Below are 27,014 nucleotides of genomic sequence, written 5' to 3' on the forward strand. Positions count from 1 at the left end.
CTTTTGAAAGTCAGCCAAGCGTTAATAATGAAAGCCCTTGGGGAAAGGTCAACATAGAGCTCTATTAAAAGTGCATGTACAGATGCTACTTTTTTCTAACCTACATCTGTCAAAGCAGTCCAGCAGAGGGTTTTTTTAAACTCACTGACAGCTGTAGCCTGTTTTTTTTTTCAAAGTTTAAAGAGCAGAGGATTTTAAAAAACTTCATATCATGACAGATATACAAACCTTCTCCATCCTTCAACAGTGTCTACCCCATCAACTCATAACTCCCACACTGCAGATTAAGGCCCTTGCAGCAGCCAAAATGGAGTCTGTTTCAACTCTCAATTAATTTTTAATGGACCAACAGATTCTTGATTTGCACTTGGTTTCAGGCTGGAAATGAAGGTGGGACTTTCAAATCCAGGTCCCAACTGCCATCTTTAAAGGTCCGTGAAGTTTTCACAACTCGGCAAAAATCCAGCCCACAGTGTTCAGGAAAGAAAGAGAATGCTAGAAAGGAGGCGGGTGTGGCAATATGAATTAAGGAGAATATTACAGTGCTGGAGAGAGATGGAGGGATCAATGACAGGATATGTTTAGTTAGAGTTAGGAAATAGTTGCAGTATCTTTATATTGGGTGTATTCTATAGGCCACCAATTAGTGAGAAAGATATAGAGCAAATTTGCAAGGAAATTACAGAGAGATGGGGAACTTTTATCCTAATGTTGACTGGGATCGTAATAGTGTAAAGGGCAGAGAGGGGGAAGAATTTCTGAAATAGTTCAGGAAAATTTTCTCGGTCAGTATGTTTCCAGCCCAATGAGGAAGGAGGCATTGCTGGATCTGGTTCTGGGAAATCTGGTGGATCAAGAAGATCAAGTGTCAGCGGGGGAACATCTAAGGGTCAATGATCATAGTATCATAAGGTTTAGGTTAGCAATGGAAAAGGACAGGGAGCAATCTAGAGTGAAAATACTTAATTGGAGGAGGGCCACTTTCAGTTAGGTAGGCAAAACTGTTACAAAACAATGGGCTGCATTTAAAGAGGACATGGTTCAGGTACAGTCAAGGTACATTGCCACGAGGGGGAATGTAGGACAATCAAAGCCAGAGCTCCCTGGATGGTGAAAGAGAGATTGTGGTGAAAAGAGAGAGTAGTGGTGAAAAATTGTTTTTAGGACTGGAAGATGATATAAAGTGGGGTACTAGGACCACTGCTTTTCATGGTATATATTAATGTACTTGACTTGGGCACAATTTCAAAGTTTGCAGATGACACAAAACTTGGAAGTATTGTGAACTTTGAGGAGGATAGTGATAGATTTCAAGAGGACATAGACAGGTTGGTGGAATGGGCAGACACATAGCAGATTAAATTTAATGTAGAGAAGTGTAAAGTGATACGTTTTGATAGGAAGAATGATGAGGGACAATATAGAATAAAGAGTGCAGGAACAGGGAGACCTATATGTGTACAAATGATTGAAGATGACAGGGCAGCTTGAGAAATTCTTTAAAAAGGCAGTTAGGATCCTGGGCACTATAAATAACGGCATGGAGTACAAAAGTAAGCAATGTATGGTGGGCCTTTATAAAACATTGGTTCAGCTTCTGGGCACCACACTTCAGTAAGGATTAGAAGGCTTTAGAGAGTGTGCAGAGGAGAGAGGGTGCAGAAAAGATTTATGAGAATGGTTCCAGGGATGAGGGACTGCAGTTACATAGATAGATTGGAGAAGCTAGGGTTGATCTCCTGGAGAAAAAAAAATTGCAAGATCTGATAGATGTATTCAAAATCATGTGGGGCCTAGATAGAGTAGATGGGAAGAAATTGTCCTCATTGGCAAAAGGGCCGAGAGCCAGAGGACAAATCCAACCTGGCCAATTACCGCCCCATCATTCTACACTTCATCATCAGTAAAGTGATGGAAGGGGTCATCAACAGTGCTATCAAGCGGCACTTGCTTAGCAATAACCTGCTCACTGGCACTCAGTTTGGGTTCCGCCAGGGTTACTCAGCTCCTGACCTCATTACTTTCTTAGTTCAAACATGGACAAAAGAGCTGGACTCCAGCGGTGAGATGAGGGTGACTGCTCTTGACATCAAGGCCACACTTGACCGAGTCTGGCATCAAGGGTCCCTAGCAAAACTGAAGTCAATGGGAATCGGGAAGAAAACTCTCCACTGGCTGGAGTCATACCTAGCACAAAGGAAGGTGGTTGTGGTTGTTGGATGTCAATCATCTCAGATCCAGGACATCACTGCAGGAGTTCCTCAGGGTAGTGTCCTAGGCTAAAACATCTTCAGCTGCTTCATCAATGACCTTCCCTCCACCATAAGGTCAAAACTGGGGATGTTTGCTGATGATTGCACAATGTTCAGCACCATTCACAACTCCTCAGGTACTGAAGCAGTCCAGTCCATGTCCAAATGCAGAAAGACCTGGACAATATCCAGGCTTGGGCTGACAAGTGGCAAGAACCTTGCACGCCACACAAATGCCAGGCAATAATGATCTCCAATAAGAGAGAATCTAATCATCGCCTCTTGATGTTCAATGGCATTATCATCACTGAATCCCCCACTATCAACATCCGGGGGGTTACCATTGACCAGAAATTGAACTGGACTAGCCATATAAATTCTGTGGCTACAAGACTAGGCCAGAGGCTAGGAATCCTGCGGTGAGTAACTCACCTCCTGACTCCCCAAAGCCTGTCCACCATCTACAACGCACAAGTCAGGAGAGTGATGGAATATTCTCGGCTTGCCTGGATGAATGCAGCTCCAACAGCGCTCAAGAAGCTTGACACCATCCAGGACAAAGCAGCCCACTTGATTGGCACCACATCCACAAACATTCACTCCCTCCACCACTGACGAACAGTGGCAGCAGTGTGTACCATCTACAAGATGCACTGCAGAAACTCATCAGGGCTCCTTGGCAGCACCTTCTAAACCCACAGTCACTGCCATCTAGAAGGACAAGGGCAGCAGATAGATGGTGCACCACCACCTGGAAGTTCCCCTCCAAGCCACTCACCATCCTGACTTGGAAATACATCCCCATTCCTTCACTGCCTCTGGGTGAAAATCCTGGAACTCCCTCCCTAACAGCACTGGGTGTACCTACACCACAGGGACTGCAGAGGTTCAAGAAGGCAGCTCACCACCTCCTTCTCAAGGGCAACTAGGGATAGGCAATAAATGCTGGCCTAGCCAACGATGCCCAAATCCCGTATATGAATTTTAAAAGTTAAGTCAAATGGCAAAAATAACCAACAGCGACATGAGGAAAAATATTTTTATGCAGTGAGTAGTTAGGATCTGGAATCTGAGATTGTGGTGGAGGCTGCTTCAGTTGTGACTTTCAAAAAAGAATTAGCAAGTACCTGAAGAGAAAAAAATTACAGAGCTACAGAAAAGGACGCATGAGTGAAACTAGTGAAGCTGCTCTTGCAAAGAGCCAGCACAGGCATGATGGGCCAAGTGGCTTCCCTCTATGCTGTAGCCATTATATGATTCTATGGTGTGATATACAGTGTCATATGAGGGGACATGTTTTAAAAGTTTTTAATTACTTTATTCAAATGTTTAAAAGGTGCCTCAGGGAGATTCCTGCACTCTTACACACGCACGCGCGAAAGAGCGCAGGCCCAGACTCAGGGAATCCCCCCCCGACCGCACAGGGAGCACTCAGCGCTTCCAGACGAGCGTCATGCTTGGCGGGCCTTAATTGGCTGGCCTACGTAAAATGGCGGCGTGGACCCAATCGGAGGTGCCGATCGGGTTCGCTCTCGCTCCTGCCCACCCCTGCGCAACCCCACCGATGGGGAGGGGGGGAAATTCAGCCCAGTGTATTTTTGTTCTATCACCCCATTCAGTTTTACTCCAGTCTCCCGCTCCTTAAGCATACAGTTTTATAGAAGCAGGTATTTCTCACCGCTTGCCTCTGACCATTTCTGCTATGTACACAAGAAGCTTTGTTTCAACTTCAAAAATTATTTTCTATCCTTTTCCCAGCAAAATGCTTTTCGGGAGTATAAAAAAAATTGGGATGAATTATTAGATTTGAAGTAGGCACACTGTATAATCAGATTACACATCATAGCAGTCTACAAACAGATTATTTTCATATTCATTCTTTGATAGCTTTAAAAGCAAATTACATTCATTCCTCAAGCGGCTAAAGAACACCGTTTTTAAAATTTGGTTTGAACAAAATGATTACTTTGTGTTAACAAGACATAAAAATGTAAATTCAACAAAGCTAAGAATTATATTACATGTTTAGCACAGCGCTTTAAGGTATGTTCTTGGAAAATGTACTCAGGAAGACTTTAAGTTAAGTAAATAATTCTGATGTGTTGAAGAATTTGTAACAAACTGGATTTGAGCATGTTTAAAGTTTGAATGTTTTTCCCCCAACTAACCTATGGGCCCATTCTAAGCACTGAACAATATCCTACCTTAAAAAGGTGACTGATTTTCAAAATCTGAACGTTCTGTTATGTTGAGCATAAGTGTGCAAATTAAATATCGGTGTTGTATGTTTCTTCTAATTTGCAATATTTGTGTAATTACCTAATTTTGTATAAATTACTTTACTTAACTACCAAAATTTTGGTGTGCTCTGCTTCAGACTTGATTTTCTTTCATATGCCTGCAGGCTGCTTGACAGCAACCCATTCTAAGCCTGTCCACAAAGTGGACATCCCAGCCTTTAACTGGCCCACAGCTCCATTTCCAACACTGAAATATCCTCTGGAAGAGTTTGTGAGGGAGAATGCACAGGAAGAAGAAAGGTGCTTGGAGGAGGTAGGTTTCAGTCTTCAAACTATTTGGCGTTTGTCGTTAATAGTTACTTTTTAATTACTTCCCTTGCCCTGAGTTTAGTTTTTTTTAAATAAAAAAGTTTAAAAATAAGGTGTCTCCCATTTAAGACAGAGGAGAGAAGAAATATTTTCTCCAAGAGGGTTGTGAATCTTTGGAACTCTCTTCCCCAGAGAGTGGTGGAAGCAGGATCAATGAGTATTTTTAAGGCAGAGTTAGATAGATTCACAACTAACAAGGGAGTCAAGGGCTAACAGTGGTAGGTGGAATGTGGAGTTGAGGCCACAATCAGATCAGCCATGATCATATTGAATGATGGAGCAGGCTTGAGGGGCCAAATGGCCTACTCCTGCTCCTAATTTGTATGTTCCTATGCATCTTATTGAAACATATAAGATTCTGAGGGGGCTTGACAGAGTAGATACTAAGAGGATGTTTCCCTTGGTGGGAGAATCTAGAACTAGGGGGCACAGTTTCAAAGTAAAGGGTCTCTCATTTAAGATAGAGATGAGGAAAAATTTATTTTCTTAGACGGTCGTTAATCTTTGGAATTTTCAACCCCAGAGAGCAGGACAGACTGGGTCATTGAATATATTCAAGATTGAGTTAAACAGAAATGTAATCTACAAGGGAATCAAGGGTTATCAAGAACAGGCAAGCAAATGGAGTTAAGGCCACAATCAGATCAGCCACGACCTTATTGAATGGCGGAGCAGGCTCAATAGCCAAATAGCCTACTCAAGCTCCTATTTCATATGATCTTTTTGTGCATACCTTTGAGGGCAGTGAATGATATGTGTGGGTTTTGGTGAAGGATGAGCCTGGGCTGGCAGCAGCCTGCAGTACCATTGTGGGGCTAGAAGGAACACACCTATGCTTCCTTGCCCCACATAAATGTAACTTGAAAAAAATTCTTCCATCTCATCAGTGGCGTCCTGCTTTCATATAAACCAACAAAGGAAGACCTAAAAAGCTGAACTGAGCATGTGCAGCACATGCTGCATCCAGTTACCTGAATAGATGTTAGGGCCCGAATTAAAATATTCAAAGGGCCCAGGTGGGCACACTGTCATATCTATCGGTCAGCAATAACTGGGCAGGCAATCTTGGTATGGGACATAGAACAAGAGTTTGCTCGTTGTGGGCTCAGGGTTTGGAGCTTGACAGTGTGATCAGGATAGGAGGATTCGGTATTGTGCTGGTTTAGAGGATTCGGTATTGTGCTGGTTTAGTTGATTCTGCTTAGAATCAACAAAGAGTAAACATGTAGGAATTGGTTGAATATCTGCCATTGGTAAGAATGGATTCCACATGTACTGACCTTTACTGGATAAGCCACAGTCTGCATAAAACTGGTTAAAGTGTTTGTTGATAAATTTGTTGACAAGGCTGATAAGGACTGAAGCTTTGGGTTATAATTGGTCAACTGTTATTCTTGTGAGTTACAGAAGTAGCCTTGAGTATGGAACTATGTTATCAAACCTGAACACCAGAATGCCCAGTAACCACTGTAACAGGAGCAATTGCTTGGTATTATAGCCTGCACCTGAAATACTTATTTCTTCAATATTGATACAATAGATAGTATATGAACGTAGTGAAGTGAAAGTAATTTCACCAATTGGGTTGCTCAACTTGTGGTTTGTCAATGAATCAAGAATATAATACTTGCAAGAGTGATTTTTTTTTAAAGCAATTTGTACTCTTACCCACTCTCAGGTGGAAGACTTGATAGTAAAGTTTAGAAAGAAGGGAAGAAACGTGGCTGCAATTATCATTGAGCCAATCCAATCTGAGGGAGGAGACAACCATGCATCAGATGACTTTTTCAAAAAACTGCGAAACATTGCCAAAAAGGTAACTGCTATTTATTGAACTATCCTCCCGTAAAACAGAAATGGAACTGATTGGTGTGTTCTGGGCATTCATGCCTGAAATAACATGGGCTTGAACCCCATTCCCTAGCTGGAAGTAGGGCAAGGCGAGGGCATGATTTCTGGCTACCCATTTTATCCTCCCCTGGCTACATCCCAAATGCTGAGGACAATGTCATTGGCATGTGGACAGGGCAAGGTATCTGAGAGCAACAATTATCTGCTCTGCCTACGTGATGGACCAGTCTGGTCAGAGAACTCAGGATATAAATAGTTGTTTGGTAGTACAGTATTGCTAAAAAAAAGATATGTCTAAGCTTTTCATCTTGCACTCATCAGGACACTCTCAAGAATACCAATATAAAGAGAAAACAGCAATTTATACTGTATGTGAAGAAAGCATTGATTGGTTGGCAAGTGGCATTGCCATGGAGAATGCACCACTGATGGTGACTGACAGTTAACTGCCAAGAATTGTTTGAAATCTAAGCCAGGCAGCCTGACTGATTGGTCAAGGCATTGCCCTGAGGAATGAGTCAGCTGACTGGAAAACTTCGACATGTCTCTTTTTTCAGCAAAACTCAGGATATCTGATGATAAAATTTCATTTGAAGGAACAGATCATAAGACTATAAGACATAGGAGCAGAAGTAGGCCATTCGGCCCATCAAGTCGTTCTGCCATTCAATGAGATCATGGCTGATTGGATAATCCTCAACTCCACTTTCCTGCCTTTTCCCCATAACTCTTGATTACCTTACTGATTAAAAATCTGTCTATCTCAGCCTTTAATATACTTAACCACCCAGCCTCTACTACCCTCTGTGGTAAAGAATTCCATAGATTAACTACCCTCTGAGAGAAAAAATTCCTCCTCATATTTGTTTTAGATGGGCTATCCCTTACTCTGAGATTATGCCCTGTGGTCCTAGACTCTCCCACAAGGGGAAACAACCTCTCAGCATCTACCCTGACATGCCCCTTAAGAATCTTTTATGTTTCAATAAGGTTGCCTCTCATTCGTCTAAACTCCAATAAGTACAGGCCCAATCCACATAAGAAAATCCCTCCATTCCCAGGATCAATTTAGTGAACCTTCTCTGGACTGTCTCCAATGCCAGTATATCTTTCCTTAGATAAGGGGACCAAAACTACTCACAGTATTCTAGCTGTGGTCTAACCAGTGCCTTGTATAGTTTTAGCAAGACTTCCCTATTTTTATACTCCATTCCCTTTGAAATAAAGGTCAATATTCCATTTGCCTTCCCTATTACCTGTTGAACTTGTATTTTTGGGATTCATACACAAGGACTCCCAAATCCCTCTATGCTGCAGCCTTCTGCAGTCCTTCTCCATTTAAATAATATTCAGCTCTTTATTCTTCCTGCCAAAGTGCATAACCTCACATTTTCCCACATTATATTCCATCTGCTGCTTTTTTGCCCACTCATTTAACCTATCTATATCCCTCTGTAAACTCCTTGTGTCATCCTCACAACTTGCCTTCCCACCTATTTTTGTATCATCCGCAAATTTGGTGATAGAACATTCACTTCCCTCATCTAAGTCGTTAATATATATTGTAAATAATTGAGGCCCCAGCACTAATCCCTGTGACACTCCACTAGTTACAGGTTGCCAACCTAAAAATGTCCCTCTTATCCCAACTCTCTGTCTCCTATTAGTTAGCCAACCCTCTATCCATGCTAATATATTACCTCCAGCACCATGCTAATATATTACCTCCAGCTCTTATCTTATTGAGTAGCCTTACGTGCAGTCCCTTATCGAACGCCTTTTGGAAATCCAAATATAATATATCTACTGGTTCCCCTTTATCTATCCTGCTAGTTACCTTTCAAATAATTCTAATAAACTTGTCAGGCATGATTTCCCCTTCATGAAGCTATGCTGACTCTGCTTGATTAGATTATGTAATTCTAAATGCTCTGCTATTACATCCTTTATAATAGACTCTCCTAACATTTTCCCAATGTCAGATGTTAAGCTAACTGGCCTATAGTTAGCTGTTTTTTTCTCTCCCTCCCTTTTTGAATAAGGGTGTTACATTGGCAGTTTTCCAATCCTCTGGGACTTTTCCAGAATCTAAGGATTCTTGAAAGTTACTACCAGTGCATCCACTATCTCTGTCGCTACTTCCTTTAATATCCTAGGATACAACCCATCAGGTCCAGGGTACTTATTGGCCTTTAGCCCCATTAGTTTCCCTAGTACTTTTTCTAGTGATAGTTATTGTATTTATTTCCTCCCCCTCTTTTGCCCCTTGATTATTTAGTATTTTTGGAATGCTATTAGTGTCTTCTACCGTGAAGGCTGAAGCAAAGCATGTATTCAACTCCTCTGCCATTTCCTGGCTCCCCATTATTATTTCCCAAGCCTCATTCTGTAAGAGGCCTATGTTGACTTTGGTCTCTCTCTTCCTTTTTATATATTTAAAGAAGCTCTTACTGTCTGTTTTTATATTACTTGCTAGTTTACCCTTAAAGTTTATTTTCTCCCTCTTTATTATTTTTTTGGTCATCTTTTGTTGTTTTTTTAAAACTTTCCCAATGCTCTGGCCCACCACTAATCTTTGCCACATTGTATGTCTTTTCTTTTAATTTGATATTATCCTTAACTTCCTTGGTTAGCCATGGCTGGTTTATCACCACATTGAGGACCACTCTGCAGAGATGGCAGAACTGGCAGAAATTCATGACCGGTGATGCCATCCTGCCAGTCTGGTGGTCTTCTGACATTAGTATGGGTGGAGGGCTGGACACAAAAGAAAGTTTTATACTTTGAATAAAGGGATGGAGACCCTGCAGAACCAGCTCCCATGCCAAATTTCACCCAGCTTCCTATGTACGCTCTGCGGCCCCTTCCCAAGTCCAGGATCTTCAGGACCTGAATCTGCCATTGGTGAAAATTATTTGCTCTGTAGATTTTGACTACTGCTCAGGGCTATAATCTTTTTATTTACTCATCAGATAATGTTCCATGCACTCCACTATTTTACTTGTGCGCATTATTAGTTTTGATTATTTTCAGATCTAAAATAATTTTATAGTCAGCATAATTTGTAATTCTGTAAATTGTTAATGAAATGTAAGGTTTTTTGAAATTGAATCAGGTTACTCTGATGGTGTGAAGAGCAAGTTTAGTCTCTAACTTTGTTTTTCGTAAAGGCCTCGTACTTTCCCTGATTAACAACCTGTAAAGTCTCTCACTGTTTGTTTTCCTTTCAATAAGCTGAGGAAAGCCAATGGTTTTTGAGATTATCTGCATTCATTAAATTAATTGTTAAAAGGTTAGATTTTAAAATAAAGAAATAAAAGACTTGCATTTACATTCTGTCTTTCACAACCTCAAGCATCATAAATCCCTTTAAGAACATAAGGAATAGGGGCAGGCATAGTCCATAGGGCCCTCTGAGCCTGCCATGCCATTCAGTAAGTTAATGCTAAGCTTCTATATCAACTCTACTTATCCTATCCCCACATCCTTATACGTCCTTTCTGCCCAAAAGTCTATCAATGTCAGACTTGAATATATGCTGTCATGGAACTGTCGAACCGCAGGGAAAGTAAAGGATGAAGAAAGGATATGCAAGCACTCGGATTTTAAAAAAAGAGAACCTGTGAGCTGTAGGTTTGGTTAAAAACAAAAAACTGTGGATGCTGGAAATCCAAAACAAAAACAGAAACAGAAATACCTGGAAAAACTCAGCAGGTCTGGCAGCATCGGCGGAGAAGAGTACAGTTGACGTTTCGCGTCCCCATGACCCTTCAACAGAACTAAGTAAAATTAGGAAAGGGGTGAAATATAAGCTGGTTTCGGGGTTGGGGGGGGGGGAGGCGTTTGTTGGGACAAGCAGCCAGTGATAGGAGGAGATAACCAAAAGCTGTCACAGACAAAAGAACGAAGAGGTGTTGCAGGTGGTGTTATTATCTAAAGGAATGTGCTAATTAAGAGTATAAGACAGGACAGATAAGGTACACTCTAGTGGGGGTGGGGGAATACTAAAAGGTAGAAATAAACAATAGTGGAAATACATTTAAAATTAATGGAAATAGGTGGGAAAAGAAAAAAATCTATATAAATTATTGGAAAAAACAAAAAGGAGGGGGAAGAAACAGGAAGGGGGTGGGGATGGAGGAGAGAGTTCAAGATCTAAAATTGTTGAACTCAATATTCAGTCTGGAAGGCTGTAAAGTGCCTAGTCGGAAGATGAGGTGCTGTTCCTCCAGTTTGCGTTGAGCTTCACTGGAACAATGCAGCAAGCCAAGGACAGACATGTGGGCAAGAGAGCAGGGTGGAGTGTTGAAATGGCAAGCGACAGGGAGGTCTTGGTCATTCTTGTGGACAGACCAAAGGTGTTCTGCAAAGCAGTCACCCAGTCTGCGTTTGGTCTCTCCAATGTAGAGGAAACCGCATTGGGAGCAACGAATGCAGTAGACTAAGTTGGGGGAAGTGCAAGTGAAATGCTGCTTCACTTGAAAGGAGTGTTTGGGCCCTTGGACGGTGAGGAGAGGGGAAGTGAAGGGGCAGGTGTTGCATCTTCTGCGTTTGCATGGGGAGGTGCCGTGGGAGGAGGAGTAGGGGGTGATGGAGGAGTGGACCAGGGAGGGAATCCTGCTTCTCTTGCCCACATGTCTGTCCTTGGCTTGCTGCATTGTTCCAGTGAAGCTCAACGCAAACTGGAGGAACAGCACCTCATCTTCCGACTAGACACTTTACAGCCTTCCGGACTGAATATTGAGTTCAACAATTTTAGATCTTGAACTCTCTCCCCCATCCCCACCCCCTTCCCGTTTCTTCCCCCTCCTTGTTGTTTTTTCCAATAATTTATATAGATTTTTTCTTTTCCCACCTATTTCCACTAATTTTAAATGTATTTCCACCATTGTTTATTTCTACCTTTTAGTATTCCCCCACCCCCACGAGCTATCTGTACCTTATCTGTACTGTCATATACTCTTAATTAGCACATTCCTTTAGATAATATCACCACCTGCAACACCTCTTTGTTCTTTTGTCTGCGACAGCTTTTGGTTATCTCCTCCTATCACTGGCTGCTTGTCCCAACAAACCCCTCTCCCCCCCCCCGGCCTCTTAAACCAGCTTATATTTCACCCCTTTCCTAATTTTCCATGGTGGTCCCATGGGCCATCGATCTGGTCGGGCGGAAACGACTCTCGTTCCTCGGGCCTGGGTATTCTGCTGCGGGGAGGCAACTTCACCGTCTCCGAGGTTAAAGAGGTGGTGGGCGGGCGCCTCCTCGTAGCAGACGTAATGTACAAGAACCCTCCAATCCGGTTAATTAACGTGTATGGCCCGTCACAAGGGGCCGAGCGGCTGGAGGTTTTTCAGCAGCTCCCACTGCTGCTGGCGACCTCCAGGCCGGTCATTCTGGGCGGTGACTTCAACTGCATCATCGATGCGGCTGGACGATCCAGCAGGGCCAACAGCAGATTGGACACTACGTCCAGATCCCTGATGGAAACAGTTAAGGATGCCAAGCTGCACGACGTCTTCAGCAACCCTGCAGACGGAGCGCAGCGTAGATACACCTGATCGCGGCCAGACGGGTCCATTCGTTCCAGGATAGACTTCCTGTTTGTGTCCCGTGCATTCACAGTCAGATCCACCGACGTCAAGCCGGTGTTTTTCTCTGACCACTGCCTCCTACTGGCGGACTGCCACTTAGAGAAGGACCAGAGGGTGGGCAGGGGGGCATGGAAGCTAAATGTGCAACTGCTGACCCCAGAGAACATTGAGGAGATCAAGAGGGATTACAAAGGTTGGAGAACCGTGAAACCCCTCTTTGAGTCCCTGACACACTGGTGGGAAGCGATCAAGGGAAACGTCAAGAGGTTTTTCATCTTCAAAGGCACCCAGAAAGCTAGAAAGGAACAGAGGGAAATGTCTTGACTCCAGAAAAACATGCAGAATCTACTCCGGCTGCGGTCGATGGGGGTCGATGTCAAGGAGGAACTCCAAGAGGTGAAGAGCCAGCAAGCCTCGCACTTTGCCTCGGAGGCCTCCAAGATCATCTTCCGTTCCAGAGTCCGCTCCGTGGAGCAGGATGAGACGTGCTCACGTTTCTTCTTCCAAAAGGTACACAGAGAGAGCTCTGTGATCAGCAGCCTGAAGGAAGAAGACGGCTCAGTAAAGTCATCACAGTCCAACATTTTGAGGATCAGCAAATCCTTTTATGCCAGATTGTATGACGTGAAGCCCACGGACAGCACGGCCTCCCAGTCCTTCCTGTCCTCTATCACGGAGGTCTTAGACGACAGTACGCGGGAGAGCCTGGACAAACCGCTAACTCCTGATGAACTGACTAAGGCCCTTGAGTCCTTCGAGAAGAGTAAAACTCCCGGAAGCGACGGCTTGCCGGCAGAGTTGTATTCGGCTCTGTGGGACTTGATCGGCCCAGACCTGCTAGAAGTGTACGAGAGTATGCTCCTGGCCGGCAGCATGTCAGAATCCATGAGGAAAGGCATTATCACCCTCATCTACAAGCACAAGGGGGGAAGGGAGGAAATTAGAAATTGGCGACCCATTTCACTGTTGAATGTGGACTATAAGATTCTGTCCAAGGTCATCGCCAATCGGGTCAAATCCGTTCTGGAATTGGTGATTCACCCTGACCAGACCTGCACTGTGCCAGGCAGGAAGATCTCTGACAGCCTCGCGCTGCTCAGGGATACGATTGCCTATGTACAGGACAGGGGTGTGGATACCCGCCTCATCAGCTTGGATCAGGAGAAGGCCTTTGACAGAATATCGCACACCTACATGGTGGATGTGCTCTCCAAAATGGGGTTTGGGGAGGGAATTCGAAATTGGATCCAACTGCTCTACACTAACATCAGTAGCGCAGTCTCAATCAATGGGTGGGAAACAGATAGCGTTCCGATTAAATCTGGAGTCAGGCAGGGCTGTCCTCTCTCGCCTGTTCTTTTCATGTGTTGCATAGAACCCTTTGCCAAGTCCATCAGGAAGGATCTGGGCATAAGAGGAGTGATGATCCCAGGCAGTGGAGGCACTCAGGTAAAAGCCTCCCTGTACATGGATGATGTCGCCATCTTCTGCTCGGATCCGCTGTCGGTGTGCAGACTGATCCACATCTGCGACCGGTTCGAACTGGCCTCGGGAGCCAAGGTAAATCGTGGGAAGAGCGAGGCCATGTTCTTTGGGAACTGGGCTGACCGATCCTTTGTCCCCTTCACTGTCAGGGCTGACGGCCTGAAGGTGCTGGGGATATGGTTCGGAGGGACCAGGGCATGCGTTAGAAACTGGAAGGAGCGAGTGTCTATGGTGAAAAGGAAACTGGGCATGTGAGAGCGATGCTCCCTCTCCATTGCAGGTAAGAACCTGGTCATCAGGTTTGAGGCACTCTCGCTGTTGCTGTACTGGCGCAGGTCTGGCCCATTCCACACTCCTGCGTGGTGGCGATCACTCGAGCCATCTTCCGCTTTATCTGGAGGTCAAAAGTGGATCGTGTCCGCAGGGACGCGATGTACAAGCCTCTAGATAAAGGGGGAAAAACGTGCCCAACATCGCCCTCATACTGATGGCCACCTTTGTGTGTGGCTGCATCAAGCGGTGCGTAGACCCTCAGTACACAAACACCAAGTGTCACTATGTGCTGAGGTTCTACCTGTCCCCGGTGTTGCGAAGGATGGGTCTGGCCACGCTGCCGCGGAACGCTCCAAGTAGTTGGACCGTGCCGTACCACCTGTCCCTCGTGGAAAAATTTATGCAGAAAAACACCTTTGACCACAAGTCCATCAGGCAATGGTCAGCACGTAACGTCTTAGAGGCCCTGAGGGAAAAGGAGAGGGTGGATCCTGTGGGATGGTTCCCCGAGCAGACTGTCAAAGTCATTTGGCAGAATGCCTCATCGCCAGAACTTTCCAACAAGCACCAAGACGTGGCTTGGCTGGTGGTGAGAAAGGCCCTCCCTGTCAGATCCTTCCTACATGCCAGGAGTCTCACCCCCTCTGCACGTTGCCCTCGAGGTGGCTGTGGTGGGGAAGAGACCGTTGTTCACCTCCTTGTGGATTGTGCCTTTGCAAAGAAGGTCTGGAGAGAGATGCAGTGGTTTCTGTCGAGGTTCATCCCGAGCAGTTCTGTGACACAGGACTCTGTGCTCTACGGGCTGTTCCCAGGGACACACACCGAGACAAACATCAACTGCAGCTGGAAGATCATCAACTCGGTGAAAGATGCGCTTTGGTCTGCCCGAAACTTGTTGGTCTTCCAGCACAAAGAGTTGTCCCCGACCGAGTGTTGCGGACTGGCACAATCCAAAGTCCAGGACTACGTGCTGAGGGACGCACTAAAGCTTGGGGCAGCTGCCGCAAAGGCGCAATGGGGAAGAGTCGCTGTCTAAGACCTTTCTGCCACAGCGCACCGAGGGGCTGGGAACTGTTTAAACCCCCTCGGGCTGTACAGCTCAAAACGAAAGGCTGTAAATGATTGTAATATTGTTTGTACTGATGCACCTGGTGATACATTTTGTAAAAGTTGAACCGGATTGTACCCTTGAAATGGTGCTTTTGGAATGGTTTGGAATGTGATTGAAGATATTTTATGAATAAAGTATATTTTTGCAAAAAAAAACCTTCTCTGTCTTGAGAGCCGTTGCAGTCAATTGTGGCTGTAAAAAGGGAAACACTCTTTTATTGTTAAGCATACAAAATGCACCAGAATTTATGTTGGCCAGGATTTTCCCGTCGGTGATTTGGGGGTGGGGCCCGCTCGCCGATGGGAAAATGACGCGGGATGACGTCGGGAGGAACCCCCGACATCATCCCGGTCCTTTTAAATTTTCAGGAAGGCGGGCAGACAGCGAAATCAGCTGTCCGCCTGCTGACCTGTCAATGGCCAATTAAGGCCATTGACAGGCTAATTAAGATTGTTAAAGACCCTGCCCGTCCAACCTTAAGGCTGGCGGGCAGGCCAGGAGCCCCAGCGGACTTCTGATAAAACATGAAACCTCATCCACTGGCGGGATGAGGTTTCATGTCCATATTTTAAAAGTTTTATAAAGTTAATGTGTTTCTTATTAACATGCCCCATCTTGTGTGACATTGTCACATGAGGGGGACATGTTAATAATTTTAATATTTTTCTATCTTTGGTGTTTTTTTACCTGTCAGTAATCTCCCTGAGACAGCACTTGGTCTCAGGGAGCAGTGCGCTCTTTCATGTGCATGCACGAAAGAGCACACTTTGACAGCTGGGGAATCCCTCACCCCTCCCAACCCCCGCACAGGAAGCGCATGCGCTTCCTGTCGGGCAGGCCGCTGGGTGGGCCTTAATTGGCCCACCCACTCAAAATGGCGGCGGGCCCCATTTCGGTGGTGGGGGTCAGCTGTCTGCCCGCCGCTGAGCCTGAGCATGCCCACCAAGGGCAAAATGTTGCCCAACTAATTCTTGATCGTAGAAATAGCTCTTAATTTACAGCCTGTTTCCTCTGTGAAAATCCTCATCTCTTAATGGAAATTGTTTGGTATATCACTTCAGTCTTGAAAAACATTTTGTCGTTTAGATGTACAAAATATTTTCCACATGGGATCTGGGTGTTGCTGGCATGGCCAACATGTATTGTCCATCCCTATTGTCCTTGAGAAGTTGGTGGTGAATCTGTTTGCTATTCTCTTTCAGAAGGATGAAAGAAGGGTTGCTCATTTTTGTGGCTATGTTTCATGAGGATTTCTTCTTCAAATTTACAGTATAAAAAACTCCATAAGAAAAAGCTGTTAATTATTTATATCTCAGTTTTAAATTGCTGATATTAAAGGATCTGATATAAGCTATATGTCATATACCTTAATTCAATCATAATTTGAATATCAAAACTATAAATTGATGTAAACTACAGTTTAAATAAACTTGTTTTTCAAAAGGCCATATCCAAATTGCAAATAACACAAATCATTTAAGATTGTAAAATTGTAAAAGTTAAGCTAGTATAAACTGTTCTTCCTTTCTCTTTCTCTCTTTCTCTCCTCCTCTCTCTCTTTCTTTCTTTTTCTCTTTCTTTCTCTCTCACTGTCTTTCACTTTGGAAAATAACAACTATTGAATGGTCCAAAATACAAGCACTAGCTGAGTGTAATGTCATTCACTGTTCACCACTGGTGTGAATCACTTTCCATCATCTGACAAGGCTGTCATAATCCTACAAAATGTGTGGGGTTATTTTCATAAATTCCTTTGGGAATATGAGACTGTACAAAAAAAATATAGCCATATTTCAACACAGGGTAGAAAATTTGTGAAAAATTTCAGACTGATGATCTATGACACTGAAACTTTTGGCTAAAGAGTCTGTACTGTTTTTAAAGATGGTGGAAAAAAAAACAAGGTGAAGAGGTTTAAGGATGACATTCTACAGGATGACATCTAGAGCAGTGGTTCCCAACCGGTGTGCCACGGCACACTGGTGTGCCATGTAGGTCGCCCAAGTGTGCCAGGAAATATGTTTCAAAATTACTGAAAACATGTATGTTTTTACAAAATCCAATTAACCTTTGTTTTCAACTCAGAGGTCTCGATGGACCTCAGGCCTCTTTCATATGCGCCAGCCAGGAATGGGACACACATGCACGGTTTGGATTCTTTACATTCGTCATGTGTCTGACGAACCATAAGGAATCTGAACCTCGCATGTGCGGCCCATTCCCAGCCGACGTATATGAGGGAGGCCCGTGGTTCATCGGGACTTGGAGATGCCGACCTCCAAGTTGATGACGAAGGCCCTGTGCACCTGCACAAAGAGAGAAAACTCAAGAAGGGCATGAAAACCCAGGGACAAGTGAGGGAGACAGGGAGAGGTCCCAGACATGAGAGAGAGAGAGAGGGCAGGGAGAAGTCCAAAAACGAAGTTCCAAGTAAGGGAAGACGACAGGGGTAAGAAACAGGAACCAATAAAGTTAAGAAAAGGGGAAACAGGCTCCAATTAGAGAAATGGCTATGGGGAGCAGACCTTAAGTGAAGTGGGCTCAGGAGAAACCCTAGTAGTCGAAGACACCTCAGAAGAAGCCCCAAAGATGCAAGAAGGCAACCAAAGGTTGGTAACTCCGTTCTGCGGGACATTGGGCAAGGGTACATCTTTGGAGCAGTAATGTTCTGCTTGGCACAGCCGAAGAGCTGAAATTGTGCTTATAAGTTGACACTTGAGGGCATTTATTGTGCAGTGTGGTGTGTTCGACCACATGTTTGCCATGGATAAGTTCTTGAAGAGACGTGAAGAATCCCGCTCTGATTTAGATGTGGCTGAAACATCAGAACCTCAGGAGAAAAAAAGCAAGATTTGCACACAGACAGTACAGTGGCAGCTACTTGGCCTTTGGATTTTCATGGACTGGTGATGCCTCCTGCCCCGTCCCAGAATGCCTAATTTGCATCGAACCCTGCAATGTTACCAAGTAAGTTGGAGGTGCCATTTGAATACAAACCACTGCTCGCTCTCCAGCAAGGAAAAACAGTCCTTCAAGTGCTTGAGAGAACAAAACATAAAGTGAAATCGACATTGAAGCGTATGATGGAGTGTGTACGGGTTTCAGATAACACGCAGGAGGCGAGTTATCTGGTGGCTGATTTCATAGCGAAATCGAAGAAGCCACACACCATTGCCGAAACACTAATTCAGCTGAGGTGCCAAAGTATTGTGAGAGTAATGTTGGGAGCTGAAGGTGCCAAAGGGATCAACAAAATTCTTCTTTCTGATAATACAATCAGACAGCGTATTGACAAAATGTCAGTTGATATTGAACGGGTGCTTAAAGAGAAATTAGAAATGAGTGGAACATTTGCCCTGCAGCTTGATGACACCTCAGACATTAGCAGACACTGCAGCTCTTGGTCTATGTCAGGTATGTTGACGGGGATTCGATCAAAGAGGATTTCTTCATTTGCAAAGAATTGCCCAGTCATGCGACTGGAGAGGAAATCCTTTTGTGTCACAACTGCTTATCTGGAGGGAAACGATCCTAACTGGACCAAGTGCAATAGCATCTGCACTGAGGGAGCAGCTTCCATGAAAAGATAATAGATTCATGAGGAAAGTAAAGAACAGAATCCTGACACCAGGTCAGCCACTGTATCCCGCGCCCTGAAGTCCTTGTTGCTGAAACAATGCTGTCCAAGTTAACTGCAGTATTAGACCAAATGGTGAAAATTGAGAATTATGTAAAATAAAGGCCTTTGAAATCACATTTGTTTACTATTTTGTGTGAAGAGATGGGAGCAGAGTACCAGGATTTACTCATGAGGTGTGATGGCTGTCTCAGGGAAAGGTCCTCCCCCGTGTTAATGAGCTCTGTAACACTCCGGGTTTTCGGCTCTGCATGAATCGCCACACAAAGATTTGCCATGTGATGATTCTTGGTGTGCCAAGCTTGCGTAGCTTTCAGATATATTCGGCCATCTGAATGAGCTGAATGTTAAAATGCAGGGGAAAATGAGAACATTCTGATGCCACAGATAAACTTCAAGGCTTAAGATCAAAACAGGCCCTTTGGCAGGAAAAAGTGGCAAGGGGGTCGATTGAGATGTTCAAGTTGGCATCAGCAAGTCCTGCTGGCAAAACCAAACTCAATCTCACCCCCACACATCTCAAAATGCCACAAGAGAAGTACGAATGCTACTTCCCCTCCATGAGTATAGAAGACTTTGATTGGACACGTGAACCATTTAGTTCACTTTCTTTTGAATCGTCAAAGAAATTGTCTTTAAAAGAACAAGAGGAGTTTGCAGAGCTCAGGATGGATCGTACGCTGAAACTGAAGTTTGCAGAGATGCCTCTGGACACAGTTTGGTTGCTTATGGGACAAGAATATCCATCTATTTCAGATCGCGCTCTTACAATACTCTTACCCTTTCCCACAACCTATCTGTGTGAGTTGGCGTTCTCAACACTGGATTATGTAAAAAACAAAGGGAGGGAGCGCCTGTCAGTGGAGCAAGACCCATGGGTTGCCCTGTCATCGGTTCCTCCCCGGACCTAGAGACTCTGCTCATAGAGACAGCCCAGGTGTCGCACTAACGCTGCCAGTAAGATGCTGCTCACAGCATTTCCTTCATTTGCATTTTGCTCTAATTCATATACTTTTAGTTTCAACATTTTTGACTGAATGAGAAGAAACTGAACTCTTTTCATTACATTACAAATATGAACTTTCACATTGAGGAATACGGACTTAAAAAAACTGAAAAAAATTGAAATCTTTAATGGGAAACACTTTTAAATTGTGTACATTTTCTATAAAAGATATTGTATTTGACATGCAACTGGTGATAAGTCAGTGTACATTTTTTAAACTAATGAAAAATGTATTAGATGGTGGCTTTTTCTTCTATGCATTCATGGATGTGGCTAGGCCAGCATTTATTGCCCATCCCTAATTGCCTTTGAGGAGGTGGTAGTGAGCTGCCTTCTTGAACCACTGCATGTTTTTAGGAGGTTTTAGAGATAAAAGGCTTTTGCTGGAGGGCATTTCAGTTGGAGGAAATAGGAGGTGTGCCTCAAACTTTTTTATAGTATAATGGTATGCCATGACATATAAAAGGTTGGGAACCACTGGCCTAGAGCAGTGAAAGCTCTGCCCGTAGGCAAGGAAAACTGAAAGGAGGTTGCATGGGGTGGGGGGCAGAATGAGAGGATGATAGCGCTTGACTTGGTTCATAAAACTGGAGAAGGCTGGAGAGAAAAGATGAGGCAATGTCATTAAGAGATTTGTAGCAAGGACAAGAATTTTGATTCAGTTATGTTGGGGAACAGGTTGCATGCCCTCCTGCAGTGTCAGTCTTTTCCCTTCTGTTGTGTATCTCTCTGTCCTGCAAATAGAAAGTAATATTTTGAAGTTGGAAGTGTGATGAACTTATAGTTCTCATGCTCATCACACTTTATGGAAGAGAATTCTAGTTTGGGTATCAAAGACACAAAATCGACAAAGTACTTGCCCTGTGCAGCCTGCTGGGGGCAGCAGAGAGAACAGGCCAGCAGCAGGCTGGATGATTTTTATGGAGCACTTCTGTAGCTCGTGGCTTGTTTCTAAAAATCGACAAACCTCACCTTTTCGGAGAGGCCCCCAGTGATCTCTTTATGGTTAAGGCTTCACAAGACCTGGATAAATGATATTGTCATGGACCATGTGTGCTTGCCACATTTCTCTTTGAAAATTGCAATCAGGATCCTACAACAGATGTAATTTGCCCTGGTAAACAGGTTTGTGCCTGGTCTGGGCGGGAGTGTTGGGAGCCCATATAAAGGTCTGCTTGAAAGTGGATTTAAATGGAAAAATGAGCATGCAAGGTCCCCACCAGTCTTTCAATTGCTGTTCTCACGTTTTCCCACTGATGCTTAGAAGCTGAAAGGATGTTTCTCCTCGTGGGAAATCCAGGGTTATGGGGCACTGTTTAAAAGTAAGGGGTCTCCAATTTAAGACAGAGATGAGGAGGAACTTATTCTCTCAGAGGTCATTAACCTTTGAAATTCTCTTCCCCAGAGAGCAGAGGAGACTGGGTCATTGAATATATTCAAGGGTGAGTTAGACAGATTTTTGATCTACAAGGAAGTCGAGGTTATTGCAGGGCAGGCGAGAAGATGGAGTTCAAACCGCTATCCGATCAGCCATGAATTATTGAATGTCAGAGCAGGCTCAAGGGGTCAGATGGCCTACTCCTCCTGTTTCTTATGTTCTAGGCTTGAGTTTTCCAGCCCCTCATGCCGGCGGAGGCGGGATCTTCCGGTCCCGGGGAACCCGCCACGGTTGGCAGGGGGGTAGATGGAAAACTCCGGCACTTAGGAGCTGCTGAAAATTTCCCCGTGTGTGAGCAGTGATCCAGTCAGAAGGGCTTTTGGAGTTGGTGCTTTTAAGATGTGCCAATAATTTCAGTAATAAATTGTAGTCAGAATTTGTGACGCAAAATAGTAAGGACATCCATGGTATGTATTCAAAGGGCATCTAGAAAATCAAGAATATTTAGAGGGCAGCACCAACTGAATAAATGAGGACATTTGACAACTTTTGGTTACCGACTTGGTTTATTGGTAGGTGACCTTGATTATTTCCTTCAGATCTGAAAACCTCTTGCAGATTTGGTGCCAACGGCTCTGGGTTGTTCAGAATGAATTGATATTTTGCGCCACCTGCTGCTGAGCACTGTTAACCACTATCTTACAAAGGTGGAGCTGTAACATACTGATTAGGCAGCCCTTACTTTCTGTTACAGTGTGCTGAATTTTACGCTGGGGGAAGTGGTTCTACCCCCACATGTAAAAGTCAGGAGCAAGCCCCCCTCAGCTTGACCGGCTTGCCCTGCAGCCATTGGACAGCCAACGGCCCTTTAGTTGGCTTGAGGCAGGACGTCTGCCCTTCACCAAGGGGAAACCTCGACTCAAAGAACTGCCAGCCAGTCAGGGGGCTTCCTGATTGGCCGGCAGCTCTCATACCCTGGCAGCATCACCAGGAGCAGTGGTCGCTGCTGGGACTGCAGTGAGGCTCAGAGGGAGGAGTTCAGCATTGAAGCCAGGATGCAAGGTGAGTCTGGAATTTTGCCGGGGTCAGGCTGGTTGGTCCAGGGGGGTGCATGGTTGGAAAAGACAAGCAATGTACACGAGGTGGGGGGTTGGGGTGGGCGGTTCGCACCTTGGAGGGGCCTTCAGTGGGCAAAGAGTAAGCATCAGGTAGGTATCCCCTGCCCAGCCCGACACCAAGGCTCACCAGGTTACGCCATTAATTGGCCACTTAAGGGCCTGTTTGGCCCACAGGCAAGTGGGCCACCTGACACCTCAGCCACTCTAGTAGTATCACAGCAGGAGAGCAAGCAGGTAGGCGAAAGGAATGATGCTAATGGCATGGCCCCTCCCACCACCACACCTGCCATCCTTCCCCCAGGGGCTGTAAAATTCCAGCTAGTATTTGTATCGCTGCATCTGAAAATTTGTGGCACTAGATTACCAAAACTGAAGAAATTGTTCCCAAATGTTTTCAAGCAAAAATTGACCATTCAGCCCATGCCACTTGTGAAGTGCCTGTGCCACTTTGAAAGGGCTATTAAATTTGTCTCATTCCCCTGTCCTTTCTCCAAACCCCTGTACGTTTTTCCCCTTAAGTATCAGGGAAAAGTCCTTTCACTGTCACTATATGACCTATGTAATATACTTCAGTCATCTTCAGTTGCAGTTTTTTCTTGTTCAGCTTCAGGTTCATCTGGTGAGCTCTCTCTAACAGTCTCACTAGATTCTGATCATGGTCTACATAACATAAGAACATAAGAACTAGGAGCAGGAGTAGGCAATTCAACCCCTCGAGCCTGCCCTGCCATTCATTACGATCATGGCTGATCTCATTTCGGCCTCAACTCCAATTTCCTGCGCTCTCCCCATAACCTTTCAACCCATTACTAATTAAAAATCTGTCTATCTCCTCCTTAAATTTATTCAGCGTCCCAGCATCCACTGCATTCTGAGGATGTGAATTCCACAGATTCACAACCCTTTGAGAAAAGTAATTCCTCCTCATCTCTGATTTAAATCTACCACCCCTTAGCCTAAAACTACGGCCTCTCGTTCTAGAGTGCCCCAGAAGGGGAAACATCCGCACCACGTCTACTTTGTCACATAAGATGCTATCCTCTTTAGCATCTTATGTACCTCAATTAGATCTCCTCTCATCCTTCTAAACTCTAGCGAGTATAGGCCTGAACTGCTCAATCTCTCCACATATGACAAGCCCCGCATCTCTGGAATCAATCTAGAGAACCTCCTCTGAACCACCTCCAGTGCAACTACATCCTTCCTCAAGTAAGGGGACCAAAACTGTGCACACTCCAGGTGCGGTCTCACCAATGCCTTGTACAGTTGCAACAACACTTCCCTAATTTTATACTCAATTCCTTTTGCAATAAATGCCAAAATTCCATTTGCCTTCCTTGTTACCTGCTGTACCTGCATACTAGCTTTCAGCGATTTATGCACGAGGACACCCAGATCCCTCTGCACTGAAGCATTCTGAAGTTTCTCTCCATTTAAATAATAAGTCACCTTTTTAATCTTCCGACCAAAATGGATAACCTCATATTAATCCACGTTAAACTCCATCTGCCAAATTTTGGCCCATTCACCTAACCTGTCCATGTCCATTTGTAAATTTCTTATTTCTTCATTGCAACTTACTTTCCCACCTATTTTGGTGTCATCTGCAAATTTAGCTATAGTACCTTCCATCCCTGAATCCAAGTCATTAATATAGATTGTAAATAGTTGGGGCCCAAGAACTGAACCCTGTGGCACCCCACTAGTTACAGCTTCCCATCCAGAAAAAGACCCATTTATCCCGACTCTCTGCTTTATGTTGGTTAGCCAATCCGGTGATCTGACACTTCATATTAACCTGATCCTGTCCTTCTGCAGTCATCATTCCAATAGTGTCAAACTATTTTACCTTGAGGCTTGACGGTGCCAACCTGTTCTAGAGTGTAGAGTGATTCACCAGAATCATTATCCAACATCTCTCTAGCAGCCATCTTTATAGGCTTGCTTTTCTTCTTTCCAGCAAAACACTTGCGTACAAAGTGATTCAGTTTCTTAGAATTAGAGCACTTTTTTCCCCATGCTGGACATGTTTCTTTTTGTTTTGTGTGATGTCCTCTTAATATTTACATTCAATACTCTGGCTTTGATCTTTTTGTTGGTCCTGCTGTAAATGTTTCTTCCTTTTCCCCAATGTTTTGTGTTCAGAAAGCCTGGACTGTGTCTCAGCATAATGCAAATCCTTGTCAGTTCTCCCATCAATACTGTCTGACTGATGATTAACAAATTCAGAGCTTGCATACTTGCTAATAGCTTTCTTGAGAGTAAGTTTCTCTTCTCTCCTCAAACTTGTTCCTAAGACAATCCTATCTCTGATGAGATCATCCTTTAATTGCCCAAACTCACAAGATGCAGCTTGATGTCTCAGTGCTGTCGCATACAGATCAATATTCCCCACCCCTCTTCCTGAACTCTGGTGCTGAACATGCAGCATTCAGAAATACCATTAGGGGGTTCAAGACATCCAAAAAGTCACAAGACTGGTTTTGCTGCTCCTCAGTGAGGTCTAGGGTGCAATACACCTTGTGGCACTCTTTCATCACCACTAATAACAGAGTTGCTACTCTTATTTGTTCAAGTTTCTTGTTTAACTCTGTCACAGTTTCATAGTTCTGCCTTTGACACTGAAAGAATTTCCAATTCATTCTTGAAATTCCTTTCAACTCAATAGGAGCCAGTACTGGAATATTCAAAGCCATGCTAACTCACCCAGCAGGCAATGTCTCCATACAAAGTTGCAGGCTGAGTTTTAATTATTCTCTGCTGTTGCTTACAGTGACTGGCTCTTACAGCTATCAAATCCCCTTAATTTCAGCTGCACTCTCCAACACCATGTTCCATTTGGTGTATCAAAATAGCTTTTGCCCAAAGCCTTTGCTTTCCCCAAGGTGACCTGAGGTCACATGACTATGGAAAGTCAAGTACGCAAAAGGCAGCAGTGCACAAAGGCTTTTCTCCAAACACAGACTGAGAAATAGTGAGAAGTGGGCTTTTGCAACTTGATATGCTGCTTTATTGTACAATCATGAGTAAATAGAGTAATTGTTAAAGCAAATGCTACTTTTACTAGAGTTTACATGTTTACTCAATCAGAACTCTGGCCTTGAAAAATTAGTAAAAATAATAAACCTTGACTTTGCGAATTGACTCACTTATTTTTACTTTTTTATTACACAACCTCTGACTGAAGAAAACTAACCACCCACGTCTTAACTTTCAGTTCTAGGCCTCTGGCCTACACCTCAGTTTCCTTTTTTAAAACCTGGCTTATCTTGGTTTTTACCCCACTTCAGGAGGTGAGAGCATTGTGGCTTCAACTCCATCTCCATTTAGCAATTTACTAGTCGACCCATCACCAAACTTAACTACACTGTCCCAATGGTATATTTTCAGCAGACACCTCACGCTAGGCATTCATGAAGTGATTTATCTCCACCACACTGGGCATAATAGCTTTGTCAGGCCATAAAGGTGAGATAACAAGTTGTTTAATGGTATAAACATCAATAAAGATGGATGTCTCATTATACATCAACCCTGCCCTCTCTTGTAGTGGCAACATCTGATGTAGCTTTCTAAAGCTATGTGAATTAACTGCTGTTCTCAAACCACCACACTTAAAATAATTCATTCGCAAAACTTTGAATGTTTAAAAAATCAAAACTCCCAAAATAGAAGTCAATGAAAGCTGATTTTAACCACTTACATTTGTGGTCAGTAATGCCAAATGTCTGGTGTTGCCAATACTGGACAACAGGGACAGATGATCACCATCAGTGTGCCTGTTTATCCATAGTGTGCTGTTTTGTTGTGAAGATTATATTGTTATGGAAATGTATGCCCCACATGAAATACCTAACATGGGTATGAACTTGCCAAAATACTTCCACTGGTTCCAGTTTATTACTTGCAAAACCCAATAAAGAATTTGCTGCTATTGCATTGTCATATTTGAAGAGGAAACTATTATGCTGCAACAAAGACCATTGCAGAAATATTAGTCACAAATATAAAGTGAGCATAATGATAAGTTGCATTTCCTCTCATTAAAAGAGGTTTGATTTTGCCAGTAAAACTCATGATAGTTGCAAATTGTCCTTTTCTAATACTTGCTGTGTACTAGAAAAATTGGGAATTTTTTCAGCATAGGACAGATAGAAATAATATTTACCATGTGCAAAACATTGGCTTTCTTGTCTCCTAAACTATAATGGGTAGGTAATAAGAATTGTTATTTACACTGATGGTGCATTTGTTTCACTTTTTCACTCCCCATTTTGTTTCCCTGTTGCTTAATCCCTGCAACATGCAGATCAGCTTAACTTCACCCCTTGTTACATTGTGTTGATCATTGCCACAAACGTATGAAATTTTGGCTTTTTGTCCCTCTTCTACCTTTCCCTCTCTACCTGAAACTGCTCAATCAGCATGGCTGCGCTTTCTTGTGTGACGAAGTACAGACGGGAGGAGGTAGCACCGGCAAGTTTTGGGCTCACGAACACTGGGGTCTGGATGATCCAGCAGACGTCGTAACCTTCAGTAAGAAGTTTCTATCGGGAGGCTACTTCTACAAGGATGAGCTAAGGCCTGACATTGTGAGTGCCCGTGATAAAGCATAGTTTTATATCCGTAAACTGGATTGGCGGAAATGTGTGTCATTGTACAGTGCCACCCAAACAATGGGAGGGGACCTTAACACCCAGAA

The 27,014-nt window shown here is 44.0% G+C and overlaps 1 protein-coding gene across 2 annotated transcripts in view; it reads left to right on the plus strand.

The window, feature by feature from the left end:
• abat (4-aminobutyrate aminotransferase) overlaps nucleotides 1–27,014 on the plus strand; it is a 204,893-nt gene that overhangs the window by 169,277 nt on the left and 8,602 nt on the right. For both annotated transcript variants that reach the window (XM_078558697.1, XM_078558698.1), the window contains exons 11-13: nucleotides 4,657–4,805; nucleotides 6,540–6,677; nucleotides 26,737–26,904. In XM_078558697.1, the coding sequence (XP_078414823.1) occupies nucleotides 4,657–4,805; nucleotides 6,540–6,677; nucleotides 26,737–26,904 (455 nt within the window). The remainder of the gene's footprint in view (nucleotides 1–4,656; nucleotides 4,806–6,539; nucleotides 6,678–26,736; nucleotides 26,905–27,014) is intronic.

The sequence above is a fragment of the Cetorhinus maximus genome, chromosome 15 (genome assembly GCF_964194155.1).
Source record: "Cetorhinus maximus chromosome 15, sCetMax3.hap1.1, whole genome shotgun sequence".
In the NCBI taxonomy this organism is placed as follows: domain Eukaryota; kingdom Metazoa; phylum Chordata; class Chondrichthyes; order Lamniformes; family Cetorhinidae; genus Cetorhinus; species Cetorhinus maximus.